The sequence below is a fragment of the Elephantulus edwardii genome, unplaced genomic scaffold, assembly GCF_000299155.1.
Source record: "Elephantulus edwardii isolate Elephantulus edwardi_28Jun2011 unplaced genomic scaffold, EleEdw1.0 scaffold00017, whole genome shotgun sequence".
Lineage (NCBI taxonomy): Eukaryota > Metazoa > Chordata > Mammalia > Macroscelidea > Macroscelididae > Elephantulus > Elephantulus edwardii.
The window spans coordinates 16,186,189-16,204,838 of NW_006399767.1; the positions used below are offsets into that span (position 1 = coordinate 16,186,189).

Genomic DNA, 18,650 nt, shown 5'->3' on the forward strand with positions numbered 1-18,650 from the left:
TTTTCTTTAGCCACGTCTAAACCCATCACAACCCCTCCCTCATGCACCCTGGACCTTCCCTGGCTCCCTTGGTTCAAGCTTACTCTCCCCTCACTGCAGCTCTGCAAACCCAGACCCAGACCCCGTGCACATCACCAGTGCAGGACAGATGGTCTCTGGGGCTCCTGCCAGTCCTGAGAACCAACCCCCCTTGCACACCACCAGTGCTGGGCAGAGGGGCTCTGGGGCTCCTGCCAGTCCCGAAGTACTTTTCTTCTTCCTTGGGGCTGCTGGCACATAAGTGGGACAAGTGAGGCTAGGACGTGTGACCTCCTGCCCCCCCAGGCTGTAACCCTGCTACCATGAAGCCCGGGTGCATGCTTGAGCCTGCCAGGCCTCTGGCTAACCCCCCAACCCCCCCCATACCCTGGGCATCACCAGTGCTGCTGAGATGGGCGGGAGCCGACGCCTTGGCGAGACTTCCCAGGGAAGGATTTCAAGAAGCTGGAGTCAGCAAGAGATTAATTAATCAAAACCTGAACACATCTGCTGTTAATTAATGCCATGCCAAAGGTTAACTCTTCCCTCTCTGGTCTTCTCTGTCCTCAGGTGGCAAGACAGGACAAAGATGGGGAGATGATACAGCCTCTCACTTCTTTCCCTTGGGGCAGAACCTAAATAAGGGAGGGGATTCTGAAGGGCAGGGCAGGGTTCTGGGGTAAGATGAGCAGAAGAGGAATGGACCCAGAAATCAGGGGTAGCCTACCCATCCAGGTGCTAAAGGGGCTTCTTTACAGAGTGTGGTTTGTGGAGATGGCTCATGGAACTCCGAGATGGACAAATACCTTTATTTACAGACCCTCCCTCCATCCCCTCCCTCTCCCTTCCAGTCTTTCGCTATAGTCTCCCCCACAAAGGCCCCCCTGAATCCAGGAAGGAGATAGGGAGGGGCCTGGCTAAGGGGGAGGTGGGTGTCACTTTTCACATTTTGCTGTCCTCTGAGCAGGGGGGAGGTCCGGAGCAGTGAGAGGTAGAGAAGCCCACGGCCCCAGCCCACCCTGCACTTCCCAGGGCCTGGCCGCCCCCCTAACTTTCACAGTGTTTTGCGGCCCCACCTGGGCTAGGAGCAGCCCCGCCCAGCCCCCTCCTTTGTTGCCTAGGCCCACCCAGGCCTGGGGGTCTCGGTTGGCCCTAATAAGCCAGTGAGGGGCACTGGCTTTGCTGCAGTGGGCCCAGATCCCACAACTTGAGGTGGTCCCCCTGAGTGCCCCACTTGTCACCGGGGTTGGGGTTCTGAGGGGACACTGGGTGGGTGGCAGAGAACCAGGGGAAGGGATCTTGTCAAGCTTTGTGTGATCGCCAGGTGGGTCTCTCTGGAAGGCCTGGCCGGGGTGCCCGGGCAGGTCAGGAGGAGAAGCAGAGCCCGCAGCACTCCATGCAGATCTCCAGGCAGTCGGCGGACTCACAGCAGGCGTCCAGGATGCCGCAGTCCAGGTCACAGGGCAGGTCGCAGTCAGCACACTCGCCTGAGCCGCAGCAGCAGCAGCACAGGCAGGAGTCCTCGGAGCTGCAGGAGCCGCACGTGGCACAGTCCAGGACAATGTTGCACAGCGTCAGGAACTCGCAGAACAGGCAGGACAGGATGCAGTGGACGCAGCAGTCTGCAGGCGGACGGAGAGAATGGTGTGGAATGACGACAGGCACAGGGACATTACAGGCTGCGGTACCGACCAGTGTGTGAGGAGGTTCACCGTGTGCCAGGCTCCTGGCACAGTGCTCAGTGTGCAGCCTTCCCTGCAGCTCCAGGAAGCAGGAACTGTGACAGCCTCACATACAGATGACAACCCGGAGGCACAGAGGGGTTAAGCACACCCACCCTGTGAGTGGCAGAGTGAGAGGTTCCAGCCCACGGCAGTCTGGGTTGCAACTCCCTGTTCCGAGTTTATCCATTTAACACACACTCTGAGTGATGACAGGTTTCAGGCACTGTTCGAACCCTGTGCATGAACTGAACACTATTCAACTTCCAGGATAAGAGGTGGGGGCTATGGTCCTACTGTACGGCTGGGTGGTGCAAATGGATAACATGCAGACAGACTGGAGGTTCAAGTCCACCTAGGGACACCTCAGTACAAAGTCCTGGTAATCTTAAACAAACCTGTCAATGAAATTTGGAAATTCTACATTGTTGTCTCATGCCCCCAAGTCAGAACTGACTCACAGTTGACTCTCCAGTGGGTTTTCAGAGGCATTAAGGTACATAGGAGGAGACTGCCCATTTTTCTCTCCCAGAGCAGCTGGAGGATTTGAACTGCATGCCTTTAGGTTGGTAGTGCAACTCCTTACCACTAGGCCACCAGAGCTCTGGAATGCTATAGAGCACAGTTCTATCTGGACATATTTTGCAGCCAGGTGCCTGCTCAGCTTCTCCATAGCACAACAGAGGTTCAGAACTTGGGCTTGGAGCAGCTGACCTGGGTTCAAATTCCAGCTCCACCACTTACCAGCTGTGTGCCCAAGGGCAAGTTCAGGCAATAATTTATTTGCCATTATTTGAGCACCTCCGAGTGCCAGGCACTGTTCTAAGCACAAACTGTACAGTGAACAAAGACAAAGGCAGGTCTTTGTAGTCACTGATACACTGTATGCCTAGAACAGTGCCTGGCACATAGCAGAAGGCGCTCAAACAATAGTAAATGAATTAGTGCCTGGACTTATCCTTGGGCACACAGCTGATAAGTGGTGGAGCTGGGACTTGAACTTAGGTCAGCTGCTCTGAGTCCAAGTTTTGAGCCCCTGCTGTGCTATGGGGGAGCTAAGCTGACATTCCAGAGGGGCTGTGCTTTGAAGAAAGTGTCCAGTTCACCTGACCAGCTCGACCTCTCACAATGGTGCTCATCCTCTGGGGCTCTAACTCTGCCACAGAGAGTCTGACTGTTTCCTTCCCCCAATTCTGTGTGGAAGGATTAAGCTCAAACCCATTTATCTCCAAACTGGAGCAAGGTAGTTCTCTTTAGATTAAAATCTGAAGTCACTACCTTGTTCAAAGTTCTTCAATGGCTCCCTATCACCCTCTAGATAAAGTTCAGGTCTACTGCAAGCTGTATAAAGCTTTTAGGCTTCCAGAACCTCTGCCTGCCTGGAATCTCACATTCTACCATTTGTTACCTTGAACTTTAGAATTTAGCAACATGAAGTTGTTTCTCAAATCTGTCTATACTCTCCTAGCTAGATCCTTTCAATTTATGCTTTAAGACTTACTAAGATGTTCCTTTCTCCAGAGAACCTTCCCAGACTTCCTTCTACACATTTCTGGGCTGGTGTCCTATCGTATTTGCATAATCTCCGCTGTATGGTTACATCACTGCATTTAGCATAGCATCTGGTGATGAACTGTTAGTGCCTTTCTCAAAAAGCTTTGTGAGAACACAGACTGGGGCTTTTATGTCTGTACCCTGCACAAAACACAGTGCTGGAATAGGGCAGTTACTCAGTACATTTTAAATAAATGGATGTTATTGGCTGCCACTGATGCAATCAAGCTCGCGGTGGCTCCATGCACAAAGGGCCAGCCCACCGCCCAGCCCTGCACCATCCCCACCAACAGCTGTGGATCGGGCCATTGTAATGCAAGGGACTTTCAAGGACTCATTTTTGGAAGTGCACCCACCAGGCCTTTCTTCCTACACTGCCTTGGTCTGGAAGTTCTGCTGAAACATGCTATGTGTGCCATCAAGTCAGTGCCAACCCGTGGCTGACCCTCCAAGCGGGTTTTCAGAGGCTGTGAACAGTATGAGAGGAGACAGCTCCCCTTTCCCCAGCAGAGCAGCTGGTGGCTTCAAACTGCTTATCTTGGCATTGGCAGTGCAATTCCTCACCAGTAAGCCACCAGAGCCTCCTCGTTCAGCATCACAGCAACATGAAAACTGCCACGATGAGAAGGGAGGTGGTGGCCCATGTGGGGTGCTGGCCGGGAATCGAAGCTGCAAGTGCCACAGTAGAAGCAAGAATTCAAACACTAAACTCCCACCCACAGTGCTGTTCAGCACCATGGAGCCGATGCTGACTCACGACTCCACATCACAGTGCAGAACTATCCCGTAAGACGTTGTTGGCTGTAATCTTTATGGAAGCAGATTTTGCCAAGCCCTGCTCCCAAGGAGTCAGATTTGGTTCAAACTGCCAAACCTTTTGGTTAGCAGCTAAGTGCATAATCATGACTCCACCAGTGCTTCTGAGCAAAAAGCCCAAATTCTCTTTTTTTACACACACACACACGCCTCAGGGCTTTTCAGGCCATGGTCTCTACAGGAGCAGGCTGCCACATCTTCCTCCTTCAGAGCAGCTGGTGGGTCTAGACCACAGACTTCTCAGTTAATAGCCAAGCACTTAGCCACTGCACCACCAGCACTTCCTGAACCTCCCTATAATACTCATCATTGCTGTCATGTTGGAACCAACTCATAGCTGACTCACCAGCAGTTGTGGCTGGTGGATTCTAACTACCTGCCTTTGGGCTGGCAGCACAGTTCCTTACCCGCTAGGCCATGAGAGTGCCATTCAAAGTTAGGCCGTTGGGCAAAACTTGCTCTAAGAGGCGGGAGGGTTTCAGGATACATCATGTGCAATGACTGGTTAATGAAATAGAATCCTGTTTGTAGATAATCAGGCCAGGATCCCCCAACACGGTCAAGGATAATTTAAAAACTCTGGGCAAATTATGTTTACTGCATTGAAGCCAATGAGGGAGATAACAGTTTAAAATTAATACATTTTAGGGCATTATGATTATCATAAGAGTCTGGAATGAGGGTTGTAGAGTGGAGTATACTTGGGGTGGGGGAGAGGATTGTGTACCAATGAAGGAGTTTGTCTTTTGCTTTTCAAGGAGAGGAGCGAACTGGGGGTGGGGGTGGGATGAGTGGGGAGAAAAGTGCAATAATGAATGAATAGAATTCCAAAATCTCTGTAGATGTTCATTGAAATTAGTAATAATAACAATAACAATAAATTTTTTTTAAAAAACAAAAAAACAAAACCCAAAAAACTCTGGGCTGAAGGTCAAGTAGCCCGTGAGCTACACAAAGCTGTTGTCTTAAGTGAAACCGGTGTCTGACGGGATGGGAGGAGTTAGCTTCCCACGTTACAGGAACAGCAGCTGGTGCGTCTGGGTCCTCAGCCTCCTACTGCGCTGTGCAGCCCCTCAGCGCCTAATTAAGCACCTGATGGGGCATCTTTTTATTCTAAAGGGAGCTCTGGTGGTCTAGTGGCAAGAAGCTGTGCTGCAGTCCTGAAGGCACACAGTTCGAGGCCACCAGCAGCTCCGTGGGAGCAGGATGGGCACTCTCCTCCCGTGCGATTAACTGCCTCTTGAAAACACGCCGGAGGGTCAGCTATGGGTCGGTTCTATCTCTGTGGTAAACAACAACAACAACAAGTGTTCTAAGGGGGTTAGGGGTAGGGTCTGTAGGGACTCACACCGTTAACCCCAAAGGTGGTGCTTTTCTGGAGGTTCACAATCACTGGCAGCTCCTCAGGAGAAAGATGAGTGGTCTCCGCCCGTGCAATTTACAGCCTCTCGAAAACCTGCTGGAGCATCAGCTATGAGTTGGTTCCCACTTGCTAATAATAAGTAGTTGTTATTGTTGTTATTAAGTGCCGTCGAGTCATAGGCGACTCATAGCGACCCTATGAACTAAAGCGCTGAACACCTGTATAATGTTCGTCCTTTCTCCAGGTTCATAGGGTTCCTAGAGGCAAGCTATTATGGAAGTGGATGCCACTCCTGCTTCCAAGTAATAACTAGCAGTACGTTTTTTTCTGTTCTCACTAGATGGTGCAGTGCGCTGTTCAGGCCAGATGTCTCCATTTCTTGTTCTAGTAACACAGCGAGGGTAGGGCTGGGGATGGGATGCCCTGGAGGCGGGGACTTATCTTACCTAACAGGTGTACTCTGGGGGGTTCTCAGACTTGAGTGCGCACCAGCTCTGAAGGGGCACAGCGTTCCTGGGCCCCGCCCTAACGGAGCTCCCTCAGTGGCCTGGAGTGCCCACTCAGTGGGCTGAGTATCTAATCACCAGTGACGCTGGCCTTTGCCTTGGCTCCCAGGAGCCTGCCATGGAGTGGTGGGCAGCACGTGCTTACCTTCCTGTGCCTGAAGGGGGATCTGGGAGGCGGCAGATTTGGTGCTGCCCTTGCTCTTCTTGCTGCCCTGACTGGCAAGAGATGGGTGTGTCTGCAACTTCCGGTGGACCTTGGGGCCCCCCAAGGCACCATTCCCCACCTGCCTGGTGTCACTCAGCTCTGAGAGGTGGCCAGAGCCATTTGGCAGTAGTGGGGTGCAGCCCAAGGGGTTCCCCTGGGGCTGGCCTGAGGAGAGAAGAAAAGGTGATAGCGAAAGGGCTGGGGCCGCCCAACATCCCAAAGCCCCGCTTTACTCACAAGTACATCACAGTTTACTTAGCCGGATTTTTACTGTGCAGCTGGGGATACTGAGGCTCCTAGCAGGACTACATGCCCCAGGAGCACACCCTGCAGAACAGCTCAGTGCTCACTGCATAGCACTGTCCTGCTGTCTGCCACAGGAGACAGGCACAAAGAAAAGGGAGGGGCTTGGACCCCATGCCCCACCCAGGAGGCCTTATCACACCACCTGAAACCTAATCTGTTCTTGGGATCCTGGATTTTTGGCAATAGTGGTGGTTACATGTTGAGGGGTTTGGCTAAGGTGGGAGGGGGAGAGAACAGCAATGAAACAGTTAATCTCTATCTCTGCCTCTGCCAAGCCCCCAGCTGTTTTTGCCCTTCATGGCTGGTTGATTTATTGGAAACATCTGTTTGGAGATGAACACTCTGCCCCTGGAAGCCGGGGGCTCCTCACAGCAGCCCCTCTATCTCCTGCTCCTTCCTCCTGAGCTCTCTTGTGCAAACCTCCAGCCTCTCCCTCCCTTCTCCCGCCTTAGCGGGGGCAGCAGACAGAAGGAGTCTGGTGAGGAACCCTTGGGATCTGGGTGAGGAAAAAGGGAGAGAGGGAAGTTGGCAGGCAGACTGCAGGGGCCAGGAGCCCTGGGGCTCCATCCAGAGCTGAGAGGCCAAACTGCAGCTGTACCAGTGAGATGCAGAGAAGTTGACAAGAATGCAAAACCAGACCAAACACAAACAGAGACACAAACAAACCCAGTTCCTTTCTCAGCACCTCCTTCAGGGATACTCAACTGTCCTTTCTGCACCTCATTTGGGGATCCTCAACTGTTCTTTCAAGAGGGGAGGCAGGCATGTGTCTATGTAGGGCATAGTGAGCTTTGGGACCCTTGGCTGCTGAAGGCCTTTTGACTCTTGGACAAGACCCCTTGACCAGTGGTCCCCTTCAGGGGCACTTTGTGGGGACACTTCAGCCCTTCAGATGCTGTGTGTGGAAGAACATGTCTGGAGTACCCTGTCGTCTGAGGAGGAGGTGACCTTCCTGCTCCCCTTCCCTGAAGGGGTAGGCCTTCCTGTCATGCTGCTGCCGTAGTACTGAGATGCATTGAGCACTGACTGCATGCCAGCTCTGTCCTAAACACTTAGCATAGTAAACAGTCCCCCTCCCCGCACCCCAACTCTTTTCAGTATCTCTCTAGGGCATTCTCTTCATTTTGACAGATGAGGAAACTGATCCCATAGATTTACCCAAGGTCACATCTACTAAGTGGAGGCTGAGGCTCAGGGCAGGGAGGCAAAGGCCAGAGCAGCGAAGTTGGGAAACAAAGAGTTATAGGACAGGCTGCTTCTCTCACAACTACTCTTAAAACCAGCAGGTTACGGGTTTGTTGATTTTGTTGTGGTAATGACCATGTGGCAGACACAGGGCTCAAGGCTTCACATACACAGTAGTAACTTCTCAAAGCATCACAATAGCTCGTTTCACAGATGAGAAAATTAAGACCCAGAGAAGTGAAAATTCACTGAAGAAGCCCCAACAAGGAAGTAGAGGAGGGAGGGGACGAAGACTGGGAGAAAGGAGACCAACACAATGTGGGCAGCAGGGATCTGGGAGACAGGGCTCTCTGAGCAGGCCTTGTGCTGCTGAACCAGAGGTGCGCCTGGCGTTGGCATTTCAATAAACAGGGGTAAGGCCATGGGAAGTGTCCAGGCCTGAATCATCCTGCTCTCACCTCTTGGCCCCTCGGAGGGAGACAGGTCCAGCCTCAGTGCCCCCGGCCCTGCTGCCTAAACATGGGCACAGTGACCATAGGGCGGGCATGTGTGGTGAGTTGAGGCCCCTGGGGGGTGTGGACAGACACAGAGACTGCCTGTGGCTGTAGCCTGGGGGGTGGCAGTGGAGGCAGTGGTGGGGGCTGAGTCACAGAGAAAACACCCAGGGCCCCTAAACACAGGAGTGTCTGTCCACTTCCCATCCAGTCCCCCTGCTCCGTGGCCACAGCGCTGACCTCTTTCTCGCAATTCTGCTGGTGGGTGTGCCCGTAGGAGTGAGGGCAGTGCACTAGCAGGGTTTAGTATCCCTGACTTCCAGGTTGTCCAGCTTAGCCCCAGATGCCCTGGCTGAAGGCGGCTCCCAGCTCAGTCCTGCCAGCTGCTCAGGCAGGCGGAGGAAAGTGCTCTGGGCCAGGATACAGGAGTTCGCTAGCCTGTGACCAGGGGGAGCAATTCTCTGTGTCTCAGTTACCTCATCTGTAAAATGGGCTTGGCAATACTATCCTGCGGCCTTACCACAGGCTGGTCTGGAGAGCATGTGAGATCATTCTGGGGAAGAAAGTTCAAAAGTGAGAATGTGTCTATAGATCTTGTGGATCTCTATTAGTCACTGTGAAATGATTCTAGTTGGCCTGTACCCTACCCTTGACAGTAGGGGTGGAGGCCTCCCTGCCTCCCAGGGCAGGGCTTTGAGAGCTCAAGCCAGGCCTGGGAATGGAGCGGAATTTTATTCCTTTCTCCCTTGAGCAAGGTGGGGTGTATCTCCTTCCTTCTACTCTTGGTACCCCGTCAGGTTCCACCCTCAGCCCCAGTCCCTAGACCCTCATGGTCCCTTGTGGTGAACCACGATGCTCGGAGCCTGTCTCTCCCCTGCTAACTACTCATTTTATATGTGGAAGTCACTGTGCTGTGACTATGCCTTACACCTTCCCACTGCCATATGACGACCCTTAGGTCCTGGCCCGGTGTTGAGTATCTGTGGGCACCCACTGTATTCCGTCTAATTCATCTGCATTGGATTCCCCAGGGGCCAGCTACATTGACCACTCCAACTCCCAGCCCCCTAAGACTCACATGTCACAGCTTCTGTGGAGACATCGAGGTCAGTGCTGTCCAAAGCCTGCGGCGCCCCAGGCCCATTTCCTTGGGGCATGGGGGGCGCCACCTCCTCCAGGGAGCCCTCGTCTGGAGCTTCCTCAGCAGGGCGAGCAGATCCTCTTACTACCTCCAGCCCAGGGAGGAGGGATGGGCTCTGGGCTAGGGAGAAGGAGATGGCTGAGAGATGTTTCGCTGGTGCCCTCCCCTTTGCCCAGCCCCACTGCCCTTGCCAAATTTCAGAATTCCCAGAGAGCCCTCATTCTCAGCCTCTCTGCACTGGTCACCCAGCCCTTCCCCTATCTGGCCACAGTGCCAGACTCCAAAATAGAAAGTTCCCAAACCACAATCTGTGAATGAATGGGCAAAGGGGTGTGTGGGTGCGTGCACACATGTGTGAGCAAGTGGGTGTGTCCACCGAAGTGTGTATCCATGCATGTGTGCACGGGTGTGTGTGTACATGTGTATGTCTGCATGTGTGTTTGAGGTGCTGGGAGGAATGCCAGAGGTGTGCAGTTTAAAGTTAAAAACAAGGAGCAGGAGAGAACAGACAGACAGTCAGTGATGGGGAGATAGGGACAGGCATCGCTAGTGACAGGGAGAGAGAAAGAATCAAAGGGACAGTGCAAGGTAGAAGCAGAGCGAGATAGAGCATCAGCATGCAGGAGATTGGGGCTGAGGAGAGAGCCCAGAAGCCTTGTGACAGACAGCTGGGGACAGGCAGGGAGCCTAGGCAATAAGGAGAAAACCAGCGATGGAGGGAAAGATAAAGACAGGGTCAGAGGCAGAGGCGGTGGAGACGGGCGCGTGACGCCGACAGTGCGAGAGGGAGACAGATTGAAGAATTGAGTCGGTGAGAGAGGATGATAGTGAGAGGAGGCTGAGGGCGAGGAGGCAGGAAAGAGGGGAGAGAGACGGGGAGATGGCCCAGAGGGCTGAGGAAGAGGCGAACCGCAGCCACACGTAATTACAGTGCCTAACTCGGCCCCTCTGTCCAGGGTAGGCGGACGGCAGAAATGGAGCCAGCTTCAAACCCACAACTCCTAGGGCAGCAGCAGGGTGAGGGCCCCCTGGGCCGAAGGGAAGTAGGTCGTGGGAGATGGGAGGTGGGGGTGGGAGCAGGAGAGGTGTGCACTTGACCCCCCCGGTCAATGTAGGGGCACTGAGAGAATGAAGGGTGAGGCCAGGAGTCAGAGGGCTGGGGGGTGGGGTGAGGGGCAGGTGTATTACAGCACCCCAGGTTGTGAAGTCAGAAAGACAGGTGCCTCGGGAAGGCATCACCCAAACACACACAATATGGGGAGAAAGCAACTGGGGAGACGCAGAAGCGGAGCAACCCAGAGGGTGCAAGACAATACCCACCCGCACACACAGGGAGAGCAATAGAGGTCCCCTCAGATACAGAGATAAAAACACAATCCACCATGGGCAACAACAGAGAGGATCACAGAGCCTTCTCTGAGCTCTCTCCAAATGAGAGAGATATGAGGAGGGAGAAAATTAGAGGCATCAGAAAGCCTGGGGCCCACAAGAGGATGGGAATCTTTGTGTTCTGTTAGGGACAGTCCACTGGTCTGCCTCCTCCACAGGCCCTCAGCACTCCTTAGTGACCTCCACCCTTAGGGACCCTAGAGGGATCCTCCTGCCAGAGAATCCAGTGCACCCCTCCCTCCACTGACTGGGGGAAATGTGGGCGCAGGGCCCCAGGTGAATGGTACAGAGGGAGGCAAGCCCAGGCAGATATGCTCACACCTGCCCAGCGAAAGCCACAGGCCTTGCCTGGAAACAGGAGCTGTGGCAGGGAAGAGGGTGGGGCGGGCTCCTAGGATGGCTGGTGGACAGCAGAGCTACCTGTTGGGAACCTCTCCTGGTGCCTACCTTGCACCAAGAAGGCATGGAGGCGGGTTCCCTCAGCTCCTCCTGCCCTTTGGGATTAACATGGCCCACAGGGTGTCAAAGTGGAGGAAATGGACTACTGAGTTCTGGGAAGGGAGTGAGCATATCTGGGAATGTCTGGCTTATCCTGAGAGCTGGAAAGGGGAAGAGGCTAGTCTGGGTACCGCATGAGAGGTGGGGAAAGGGCAACAGAGAGAGGAAGCATGGGCCTGCCCCATCAGCAGGTGGTCTTCTGGAAGGGGTGGCTGACTCTGGCCTGTCTGAGGTTCTGCAGGACCCATCTGCCGTCCTTCATTCTCAGGATGTGTTTGAGAGCAGGCTTAACGCTAGTTTGGCTGAGAGAGGCCACTGGGTTAAAAGAGCGGGTGATCCTGGGAATCATTGGGCAAAATGGCTCCCTATGTGTGAAAGCAACTGAGAAACTAAAGGGTGGGAGCCTGGGAAGACATGGAGAGGATGCAGGTGCAGCAGGGACAAGTGCAGGGAAAGGGGGGAAGAGGAAGACAGCTGGGGAAGGCCAGACCATAACACAGTTGGGGAGCGAGGGAGGCAGAGCTGGCCCCTGAGACTTCTAGGCTGGCCCCCTGCCAACTCAAACGGTGTCAGTCTAACCCCAGGAATGTGATGAGGATGGGCTGGGTCTCAGGGAGGGCTCCTAGAAGTACCAGAGGAGGTGGCCAGCACAATCAAAGCAAGCAAGTTGCTGCGTACTGTTGAGTGGACAGCTTATAGCAACCCTACCAACAACAGATGTGCACCTGGCCCCATCCTGCGCCGCCATCACCATCTCTGCCGTCCTCAAGCCCGTCATTACAGTTGCGGTGTCGGGCCATCTTATTGAAAGTCTTCCTCTCTTTTGCTGACTCTCTCTACCTTGGAAAATAGTGCTGTCCCTTCACCACTCAGGTGAAAGTTTGTGTGCCTTCCTGTCCATTCCAACCGGCAGTGATCCTACAGGACAGAGAACTGCCCCATGGGGAGCAGACTACCAGGCCTTTTCATGCAGGTAGAGACGACCCCCAAGTGTGAATGTGGTGTTTGCTGGTCCACACCAGCTCACGGGTGAATCTTGGGAGCTAAACCCAGGTTGCACCAAGAGGCCAGGAAACTCTTGCTTCAGTCTGAAGTCGCAGGAAGAGGTGGTTTCCCGGTCTTACGTTCTGACTCCCAAGAAGCATCTTGCCAAAGCCTCAGGCCCTGAACAAGGCATCCCAAAATCTCCCGAGGGATAATGAAAATTAGCCCAGCCTGGCTGGTTGAGGAATTGGGAAACCTAAGCCTTGGTTTTTTTGCTCGTTACCAGTGTGGGCAAGTCACCAAGGGTTGTGTGTAAAGATGGATACTAACATTTCTCTTCCAAGGTCTCAAGGTGTAAATGAACTAACTGCTCAGAGGACCCCCTAGCATATAGAAGTCATCTGTGAGCCGGTTCAATCACCCTCGCAGCCTCCCACACTGTTTGGTCCAACATTTATTAAGCACCTATGATGAACTTAACAATATGCCAACCACTGATGACAATAAGTTCAAAAGATCGAGTCATCTCTAAGGAGCTCTCTGATAGGGTAGGAGATGGGACAATCACACACACCGACTGGCAAGAGTCACAGAGACCCTGGGTGGAGTCACAGTTGACTCGCCATGATTGAAGAAAGTTCCAGGCTTCTGTTTCTGGAGCATCAGCCATTCAAAACCTCATGGAGCCCAATCCTCCTCTGACACATAGGTCAGCGTTGACTTGATCCAACTGATTGTCTAGAATTGTGAAGGCACTGAAGATGGGTCCTTAGCTAGATGAGAAGGGCAGGAGTGAGACCAGGCTTCCAGGAGAATGACAATGAGTCGTGAAGAATTAGCAGAGAAGGGTGCAACCACTATGGAAGGCTGTATGGCACTTTCTCAAAAAGTTGCAAATAGAAATACCATTTGACCCAGCAATTCCACTACTGGGAATATACCCTAAAGAAACCATAACTGCCACCCAAGCAGAAATATGCACACCTTTGTTTATTGTGGCTTTGTTCACAATAGCAAAGAACTGAAACAACCCAAGAGCCCATCCACAAACGAATGGATAGAGAAGTTCTGGTATATTCACACAATGGAATACTATGCTGCATTGAGAAGCGAGGAACTCATAAAATATTATACAAAATGGCTGACCCTGGAAGACATTATGCTGAGTGAAATATCTCAGTCACAAAAAGACAAATATTGCATAGTGCCACTGTTGTAAAACAGGACTGACCTCGGGGTTGGGGGGAGACTGAGAAAGATGGAATAAGTAATGTATACTGCATTGAAACAGATGAGAGAGAAAACTGTTTAAAAGGGATATGTGATTAGGTATAATTGTCATGACAGGAGTCCAGAACGAAGGCTGCATAGTGGAATGGATCTGGTGGGGGCGGGGAGGGGGAAGGGATTGTAAAACAATGAAAAAATTTTTCTTTTACTTTTCAAAGAGAAGAGCGAATTGGGGGGAGGAGTGGGCAGGGAGAAAAGTGCAACAATGAATGAATGGAAACCCTAAGTCTCTGTAAACTTTCATGAAAATTAATTTTTAAAAAAGAATTAGCAGAGAAGGGGGGAAAGGCATGCTGAAAATCGCAGCAGCAGGAACCAAGACCCCAGAGAGAACAGCAACGTGCAGCTGCAGAGCCAATCAGAGAAACCACAGGCCTTTGTTGGGGTTGAGGCAGGCAAGCCTAGAACACAGGTCGTGGCCTGGGGGACCTTCAAGGCGTTTTCTAGGCTTTCCGCTGAGGTAAGCAGGGTGCTCAGGGGGGACGCCATCAGTCTTCTCAGGAGTGGAGCCAGGAATTCTCCCTTCTTGGCCTCCCATGATGGGAGAGACGAAGGTAAAGAAGGGGGCTTGGAGAGAATTCTGTCTCGGTCTTCACGCAAAGTGTGTCTGCTGTCTTGGGAGCCTCACCCACGAGACTGTTGGTCTTGAATCTGAGAGCAGGACAGTAGAGCGAGCTAAGACCCAGGTCCCTTCTGAAAGAAGCCTCCACTTCAGGGTGAACATCAGCCTTTCTAGGGAAACCAGGCAGGGAAGAAAACCAAGCCCACCCTCTTGAGCTGGCAGCGCCTAGAGGACCAGCGAAGGTGCCAGCAGGTGATACCAGCAGAGGGACAGATGAGGAAACAAATGAGGCACAGAGGCAGAGTGAGAGGGAAGGAGAAACCACAGGAAGACTCAGCCTGCATACAAATGGGAACACTGCCAAGGGCCAGATCCCAAGATGCCTGCCCAAGAGGCAGCAGGGGCTTGGAGTGGACAGGGCAGGAAAGGTAGGCAGGAGGTGAAGTCCTAGTGCTCACACATCAAGAGGCCAAAGGAGCCCAGCTCTCTTCTTAGTGACCAAGACATACTGCTGCCCAGACCAGACACAGTGGGGAGACCATCTACAGAGAAGCTCTGACAGAAGCGTCCAAGAGGGTAGCAAATAGAAAGGCCCCATGTGGTTGTGCAATTCACGTCCTACATAAAGACTCCTGCTTCAGGATGAGACAAGAGGTCTGAAGCCCCGACTGAGGCTCCTTTCTTCTGGGAAACGCCATCTGCTTACACAGTTGTTCATCTACTCCATCTGACCCGGGGTGGGGGAGAGGTAGACGGAACACCTTTTTCTCATTCCTACATGTTGGTGGCATCTTTGAGCCAAAGCCCGGAGCCCTGTACCCCTCCTCTGGAGAGCCCTTGTCCAGTGGGCCATGCAGAAAGGCAGTCACCCCTGTGCCATGAAATGTTCCTGTCCCAACACAAGCTAAAGTTCTTGCCAATGTCCAGCGTTCTGGAAAGACAGTTCTGGAGGGAATAGAAGAACCATGTTTAAATCTCTAAGTCCAAGAGGAGAGGTAATGAGATCCATGGCCTCAGCAGGAACCCTCGGAGCTCCTGCTACTTACTGCCAAGTTGGGAGGTAGTTCTGGGCCTTAGACGGAAAACTTCCTTCACATGATCTGGGTTCACCCTAAGCTTGCACAGTGCCCACAAGGTTCATGCCGTTGGCTGAAATGGACCTCCAATGCTTGGTCCTTCAAGTCCAATCCTCTTCACTGTCCTTGCAGACGGGAGATCCAGGCTTCCTCCTTGAAGCTCTGATCACCTTTGGACAGTGAGGAGCAAGACTTGATCTGGTCCACAAGTAGTGACTGGAACCCCACATTTCAATCTTGTCTTGGTCTGACATTCAAGGGGTCTGTGTACGTCTTTAATCTAATCAGTGTAAAGGATCCTGCATCCCAGGCAAACTGACCTCTCCAAAAACCTGGGCTACTACAAGACCTTCTGATTAGTCAACGCATGCTTACATTGCTTCTCTGATAAGGAAAGTCTGACTTCCTTCTCTCCTACTCCCCAAATTGAACCCATCTTCATGACCTAGCATGGGCTCCACTTCTTCCTGCAGAAGTCTTCTCTGACTCCCTCTATTCCCCCCTCCAAGAGGCCCACTTCTGAGGACTTAGTGCCTACGGTCCCCTGCAGTTCATGAAAACTTGGTAGTGAAGTCCTGGCTCCTCAACCAGACTCTAACCCTCATCTACAGCCCTACTCGCCTGGGCTGATAGATGCGGGAGGTGTCTTCATCTCTGCATCTCCAAGGGACACTCACCAAACACCTGCTGGTGAATTTTGGAGTTTGGAATGTCCAGGCAAAAGGAAGAAGATAGAGAAAGAGTTAAGCATTAGGGTAGCATCTGGTTCTGAACCCCAAGAAAGCTGAAGAAGGTAGACTCCCTCGATACACGCATGGTTAATGTGAGCCCACTGGTCAGACTCTCGCAGGCCACCAGGCTGAGGACTGGGGACAGCCTGAGTTGGCCAGCTGTGCTGGATCGGGTTAGTTTTATTTTAGGTCTAAAGGCTCCAATTCCCCAGGAAATTCAATTTAGAACCAAGAGCAGGAATGCGACGCCCAGGACTGGGCAGAAATCTGCTGTGGGTTAGGGAGCCAGGCTCCTGGGGCTCTCAGGGGGTGGGTGGGAAGGAGGCCACTGGGGGAGCCAAGGGTGTGAGGGCTTGGCCACCTGCCCCAGGCAGAGGTGCCCTGAGTCCCCTTGTGCCCCATCTGCATCTTGGGCAGCTGAGGGAGGGGCCCACGCACTCTGCTGGTTGTCCTGCCACAGGGCCTCCGAGGGCAGCAGACAGTGCAGCCCTGCTCTTCTCTCAGCGCTCAGGAGGGAGCGTGGGGGATTCTGGTCTGGGATTCAGGCGTCTGTGGGGTTTTGGCTGGGTCTCCTGCGGTTTGGGCTTCCTGGGCAGCAGGCTCTTTCTCCCAAGGCGGCAGCAGCAAAGCAAGGCCTCTTGTGTTATAAAAGCAGCATTGTCTGGCCCAGCCCAGGCTGGGGAGGGGGCTCGCTGAGGGGCTGGGGAGCTTCAGGTTACAGTCCAGGGTTTAACCCTCCCAGTGCCCCAAGCTGGACCCTGACCTGGGCCTCTTTCTCTTGCAGATGGAACTAAGAATGGGTCAGGCAGGGGAGAGGGCTGTGGAAGGAAGAGGGTGGAGGAAAGAGCCGAGAAAATGGATAAGGGGAGGAAGAAAGGAGGGGAAGATGGGAGGAAGGAAGAGAAACTGGAGGCTAGGGAAGAGAGGTTGACAGGAGGAGAGGATACTGGACACAATGGAAGGCCCTTCTCAGCCCTGTGCCCTTTTCTGTCTCCCTAAGGGCTGGTGGGGCTTAGTTCCCACAAGGTCCCAGCTCCAGGGGCCCCCAGAGAGAGGGAGCAGAAAGAGCTGAAGATAAGCAAAGACATGTAGGGAGTTCTGGTGGTCTAGTGGGTAAGGAGTTACACTGCCAACTCAAAACGGGTGGATCCAAACCTACCAGCCTCTCCAAAGGAGGAAGATGGACATTCTCCTCCCATGCAATTTACAACCTCTGAAAACCCACTGGAGGGTCAGCTATGAGTTAGTTTTGACTCAAGAGCAATGAGTGAGCAAATCTTTAGTCACAGCTGACTCTCCCACTTGCCCTTTCTCCAGTTCAGGCTACACAAACACACACTCACCCATACACCCATGGACCTGGGGCCCACAGGGACAGTGTCCACACCAGGATACAGAGACCTGCCCATTTTGAGACCAGCATGCAAAACATACCAGTGTGGAGACTGAAGTGAGAGATAGAGAGATGGGACGTGTCAGGAGAGAAGGAGGAATGGATACCAAAACAATGAGATTGAGGGTAAATTAGTGTCAAGAAGCTTTACAACAATCCTGAAGGCACTTGGTTCGAATCCACAGGCTGCTCTGAGGGAGAAAAATGGGCAATCTCCTCTCCTGAAAGTAAATGATTCTGAAAACTTGCTGGAGGATCAGGTATGGGTAGGTTCCGACTCGATACACAACAATTGTGGGATTAGCATCCTTAAATCCAGGTTTACACCTCCACTTATTCCCTCTCTTAACATATCCCAGATGCTCCAGACTTCAGCCTGACCTAGTCCTCCACCAGGGCCTCGCTTTACAAATGTGTCCTGTGAGAAGAACGGACTGAGAGCCACAGTCTTGTTGGGTGGCTCCTGCAGGAATCCAGAACAGAGTACAGACCCAGGGTGGGGATTGGTGAGTGGGGGAGTTTCACCCAAGTTAGGGGGCTGGGTGAAGTATGTGTTAGCAGAGTTGGGATGGTCTGGGAGGGGAGGATGGCCAGGGAGAAAAGAGGGCAACAGGGAGGGGAGGGGCCGGGTTCTGCAGAGGCTCACAGCGGACAAAAGTTTTCGGGAAGCATTTGGCTTGGGTTAGGCTGGAGAAAGGGAGGGAGGGACTCAGACACCCCCACCTCCCGCCTGAGGCCCCCACAAATATTTACACACTGGGCAGTACCAGCTGGGACACAGATCCCAGACGGACAGACAGATGTGTGTGTGTGTGTGTGTGTGTGTGTGTGTGTGTGCGCGCGCGCGCCTGGTGTAGAAGAATTGGAGCCAACTTGGCGCAGCCACAGCTTCTATTCAGGCCCAGCCTCCCTCCCTTCAGCCCCCTTCCCCCACCCCCACACTAAGCTAGGCCTCTGCACCCCCAAACCCACGTTAACTTCGGGAACCCATTGCTTCAGGGAGGAGCGAGAGAACCCTTCTCGTCCCCCAGCCGTCACCCGGGTTCCTGTCCCACTTTGCTCTCCACTCGCGATCCTACCTGGGTCTGCGGCTGCACTGGGGGCTCCATGGGGCGCGTCGTTTTCAGGAGAGCGTGGACCACTCACCTGGGACATCGGCTCGAGACCTGCGGAAAACAGGGCTTAGCAGGCAGGGCCAAACTTCCCCTGGAACCCAGAACGTGCAGGAGGAGAAAGGGGCACTAGTGTGGCTGGGGGGCTTCCAGTGGATGCGCGCCTCCCCCTTTCCAGCTCAGCTACCGACTAACTTACTCACGCGAGCTGGCGCTACTCTGTCGCCCAGCCTGGGTCACGGCACAGGGCCCTCCATGCGCGCCTGCAGCCAGCGCTCCCCCGAGGGCCACTCGGTGCCTGGCCGG

At 53.3% G+C, this 18,650-nt stretch overlaps 1 protein-coding gene across 1 annotated transcript; it reads right to left on the reverse strand.

Annotated features, from left to right (window-relative positions):
* Positions 1–1,383: 1,383 nt before the first annotated feature.
* On the reverse strand, positions 1,384–18,387 carry MDFI (MyoD family inhibitor). The gene is made up of 4 exons (XM_006882006.1): positions 18,312–18,387; positions 9,247–9,429; positions 6,124–6,348; positions 1,384–1,640 (listed from the first exon to the last, which is right to left on the reverse strand). The coding sequence occupies exons 1-4, from the start codon at positions 18,385–18,387 to the stop codon at positions 1,384–1,386; spliced, it is 741 nt and encodes a 246-aa protein (XP_006882068.1).
* Positions 18,388–18,650: the final 263 nt, after the last annotated feature.

Coding starts and splice junctions, on each gene's coding strand:
- MDFI (XM_006882006.1), bottom strand. CDS start 18,387: ATGTCCCAGGTGAGTGGTCCACGCTCTCCTGAAAACGACGCGCCCCAT. Junction 6,349..9,246: donor CTCCACAGAAGCTGTGACAT/GTGAGTCTTAGG, acceptor TTCTCTCCTCAG/GCCAGCCCCAGGGGAACCCC. Junction 1,641..6,123: donor CCCCCTTCAGGCACAGGAAG/GTAAGCACGTGC, acceptor GTCCGCCTGCAG/ACTGCTGCGTCCACTGCATC.